The 4,298-nt window shown below is 34.9% G+C and overlaps 1 protein-coding gene across 1 annotated transcript; it reads left to right on the top strand.

Moving 5' to 3' along the window:
* Positions 1-213: 213 nt before the first annotated feature.
* Positions 214-1,588, top strand: LOC126767711 (nicotinamide/nicotinic acid mononucleotide adenylyltransferase 1-like). Its single transcript, XM_050485258.1, has 5 exons — positions 214-356; positions 433-662; positions 736-837; positions 910-1,061; positions 1,483-1,588. The coding sequence occupies exons 1-5, from the start codon at positions 269-271 to the stop codon at positions 1,484-1,486; spliced, it is 576 nt and encodes a 191-aa protein (XP_050341215.1). The 5' UTR covers positions 214-268; the 3' UTR covers positions 1,487-1,588.
* Positions 1,589-4,298: the final 2,710 nt, after the last annotated feature.

Consider the following 4,298-nt stretch of genomic DNA (forward strand, 5'->3'; position numbering starts at 1 on the left):
ACAATAATTAAAGATGAAAAATGAATAATCAGGACATGTTGCCTCGGATAGTTTTGTTAGCCTGTGGTTCCTTCAGCCCACCGACGCCGATGCACTTTCGAATGTTCGGAAAGATTGTTAAATACTATTAAGCGCTTTCAGATTAAATATGCGAGTATATGAAATATATTTTTTATTATATTTTTCTTTTATAATATAGAAATTGCACGTGATTACTACAAAACACAAGGAACACATCACGTCATTGGTGGCATCGTTTCACCCACACATGATTCATATCAGAAGGAAGGACTCGTTGCTGGTACACATCGATTGCCATGTTGAAATTAGCATTGCAATCCTCAACATGGATAAAAGTAAGTTGGTTATAACATATCTACAGGCTTTTATTTATTAATTAACTACTTTAAATTTTTAATTTTATGCCCTCAGACTGGGAAATAACGCAAACGGAATGCTCACGCACAATCTCGGTTCTGCAGTACCACCAAAATTATATGAATAACTACATCAACTCACTAGAAAGTGATATAAACGGTACTCTACCTGGTTGGATGCCTCCCGGTTTGCGTGAGCGGCAGGATGGTGTGCAATTGAAATTGCTGTGTGGAGCTGATTTACTTGAATCATTTGCAGTGCCAGGGCTATGGGCAGATAAGGATGTAAGCATTAACGCAACGCAAATAAATTTCAGACACTTCATATCCGATTTCATTCGTTTGTTTATTTTTTAAGATTGAAGATATTGTTGTTAATCATGGTTTAGTGGTTATCTCACGCTATGGCTCTAATCCTGAAAAATTCGTATTCGAGCTAGATATGTTGAAGAAATATCAGGTATGGTTTATCAACAGTTTGGTTTTGATGTGGTCACAAAATTATTTTGATGTCTTTTTTTTCTTATCAAAGGAACATATCACGTTAATAACGAATTGTGTACCAAACGAAATTAGTTCAACGTTGATACGACGTCTTATATCGCAAGAACAGTCTGTGAAATACTTGATCGATGACAGGGTCATTGACTATATTCAAAGGCAAGAACTATTTAATTGTAAAACGTAAGTTGCACTCATTTATAAAATACTTGGGTGCTTAAGTAGTTCATGATATTTATAGTTTATAGGTTATAATTTATAACCCTAAACCTGTGTTAGATATAAATTTAAAATGCTATTAGGTTACTTTTAAATGTATAACCTATCGAAATATGAAAAAACTCAATTTTTTCTAATATTAATTTTGGATACATAGCCTTGAAAAATTGAGCACTCGAAGTCAGGTACATTGTTTTCGCGAATTTCTCATAGTATATACAAGGTTTTTAACGATAAATTTTTTTGTTCAAATGCAACTATTTAAAAACAAATTTACATTTTTTGTGAAAACGTCTACCAAAAGTATAAATATCCTGTTTTGTTCCTTCATCCAACAACTATTTATGGTATTAATTAAAACCTGCATATAATTCTTTTACTTCAGATGATTATTTATCAAATTCAGCTGTCCACGCGAAGGCAGATATTTTTAGGGACTGCCGGAAGTGACGTCGTAATGGCCGAGTTTTAAATATTTTCCGTTGAAAATTTTATAAAATCTTTGTAAAATATGTTTAAAATAAGAATAGAATATTCCATATCTTATATGAAAAAAATATGTATTGAATATCGATATTTATTAAAAACACTTAAAATACAACCAAATTTATTTGATTGCAAGTTGCATATAAATTCTAAAACTTACAAATATATACGTATGTATGTGGTATATAAATGTTAATATTCTATCAGAACAATCTTAAACTCCAAGCTCCGCAAGGAGAACATCGCTCATTCCTAGTGAGACGATAAAACATAAATACTTGCGAAATTCCACAACAACAACTATGCATTGACTATTTATTGCGCCCCAACATGACAACAAAATAAATATACACACACACACATATTTATCTAAGAATTATGTATGTATGGGTAGCTGGGTATTTTTCGGCTGCCAGCATCAAGTCATTGCTCCTGAGCGACCCACAGCAACAGACCAAGTGTAAGTATATACAAGTGTTTAGTATTTAGTACTTGCGATCTATACATATATGTATGTGTTTGTGTATATACATACATATATATATGTATGTATGTAGTCTCCGTCGCGCATTTATGCTAGACTGCTGACTGGCGACTTACTACGATTCACTCTTACTTTACCTTTGACTTATGTTGCAACATAGCAGCATTGTTCTTGCTGTTGTACTACTCGTACGAGCACTTGCCACAACTAAATCTTAACGAAACAGTTATATATTTTATTGCATTTTTTGGTTTTTACTTTTCTATATTTGCTATTGTTGTTGCGTATTACATTATTTGTACTGTGGCTGGACGCTGGATATCAAGCCACAACATTGTTTCGCAGTACATAATTGTTTGCTATTATTGTTGTTGTTGCTATTGCTGTTAGTGGCTTTATATTTGGGTCTTTGAGCGAATTAGTCTGGCACTTTGCTATTGTTTAATTGTATTGCTTTCGGTTGGTTTGTGTGCGCGGAAATTTAATTACCAGCATCATAGTCCGGCTGTCAGCCTCCCTCACCGGGGAAGGGGAGGCATGTGTGCGAGGCAAAGCGCAATGCGAATGCTTCCAAGTGCCCACATGGCACTTTCCTGCTACACACTTGCGTCTGGCTTTCGGTATTTTTTTAGCGCTTATTTATTACTTTTTTGTGCTTTTCGTAATTCCTTTAATCCCTGGCGGGAAATAGACACTCAACATTACTCATAAATTCCCGAAAACCTTATGGCTAAGAAATATAATTTATTTAGTTTAATTTTATTAAAGTTGTCTTAAGCTCGAAAACATTTGCTGACTTTAATAGTAGATTTTAGTTGAATTCAAAAAGTTTTACTTTTTGAGGTTAAGTGAGTGTTATGATTAGTGGTTTTATGATTTCAATTGCTTCATCTGATGGTTCTAAATATACATATGTATGTTGGATTGAAGATTTATGTTTATGCTTTTTACTTCTTCAAGATCAAAACATAATCAAAATAACCATTTTGGTCCAGTTTTCGTTATATAAATCCATTATTGGCTCCCTTACTCACATAATACTTAAAGCATTTAATGTTAGTGACGGACGTATCTAGCATAAAGTACTAGTTTTTTAGTACTAGGCAAAATATTCGAGATTATGTTTTCTGATCGCCACTTTATTCGCTTTCTTCTGATATGTTCCGGTCTCAAAATATGTACTATAACTGCCATGTACTAACGAACACACCCGGTACATTAGTCTTCACTTTAGTAACGGCTGATCTAAGTAGAGGTACTTTTTTCAATGGCATTATTGGGCAGATCAAGTGTAAGACGTGTCAAGTTGTCATGTTATTTTTGTTCAAAATACAGCTGTTGCAAGAACTGAAGCCGCTCGACCTTCCCAAGCGACATAGCTTCACTCTATGGGCTCTTGAAAAGTTTCGAGAAGATCCGATGTTTTGGAGTAAATTGATTCAGCGATAAAGTCCATTTCTGGCTCAATGGGTATGTAAACAAGCAAAATTTGCTGTATTTGGAACGAAGAGCAACTCGAAGAGATTCAAGAGCTTCCATTTCTTTCAGAAAAAACAAAACTGTTTGATATGGTTTGTGGGTCGGTGGATACATCGGTCCATATTTCTTTAAAAATGATGCCGGTTAGAACGTAACCGTCAATGGCGATTGTTATAATGCCATGATAACTGACTATTTGATGACTGAAATTGAAGCTTGTGATCTGGACAACATTTGGTTTCAACAAGACGGTGTCACTTTCCACATATCGGATCAATGAGTGGATTTATTGAGACAACACTTGGGTGAGCGGATAATTTCACGTTTTGAGCCAGTCGATTGGCCACTATCACACCGTTAGACTTGTTCCTGTGAGGATACGTAAAGTCTAATGTCTATGCAATGTCGGTTCAGGCCTTAGAGCGTACGTTTCGCTAGTTACCAATCGAAATGCTCGAACGATTCATCGATAATTGGACTCTACGGATGGACCATCTGAGACGTAGCTGTGGCCAACGTTTGAAAGAGATAATCTTCATAAAATAAAGGCTAAAGGACGTTCTTTCGAATTATAATAAATATTGCCCATTAAACTTGAAGTCGTTGTGTTTTTTCTTTAACAAAGTAGAGAACCTCGAAATGGATCACCTTTTATGAGCTATCGAAAATTCTACACCGTGTGTGCCCTTAATAAGCTCGTGGTATTTAAATGATGTATGTATGTAACCCAAAATCAACCTGCAGAAGAAGCT

Source organism: Bactrocera neohumeralis, chromosome 2 (assembly GCF_024586455.1).
Source record: "Bactrocera neohumeralis isolate Rockhampton chromosome 2, APGP_CSIRO_Bneo_wtdbg2-racon-allhic-juicebox.fasta_v2, whole genome shotgun sequence".
NCBI classification, from domain to species: Eukaryota; Metazoa; Arthropoda; class Insecta; order Diptera; family Tephritidae; genus Bactrocera; species Bactrocera neohumeralis.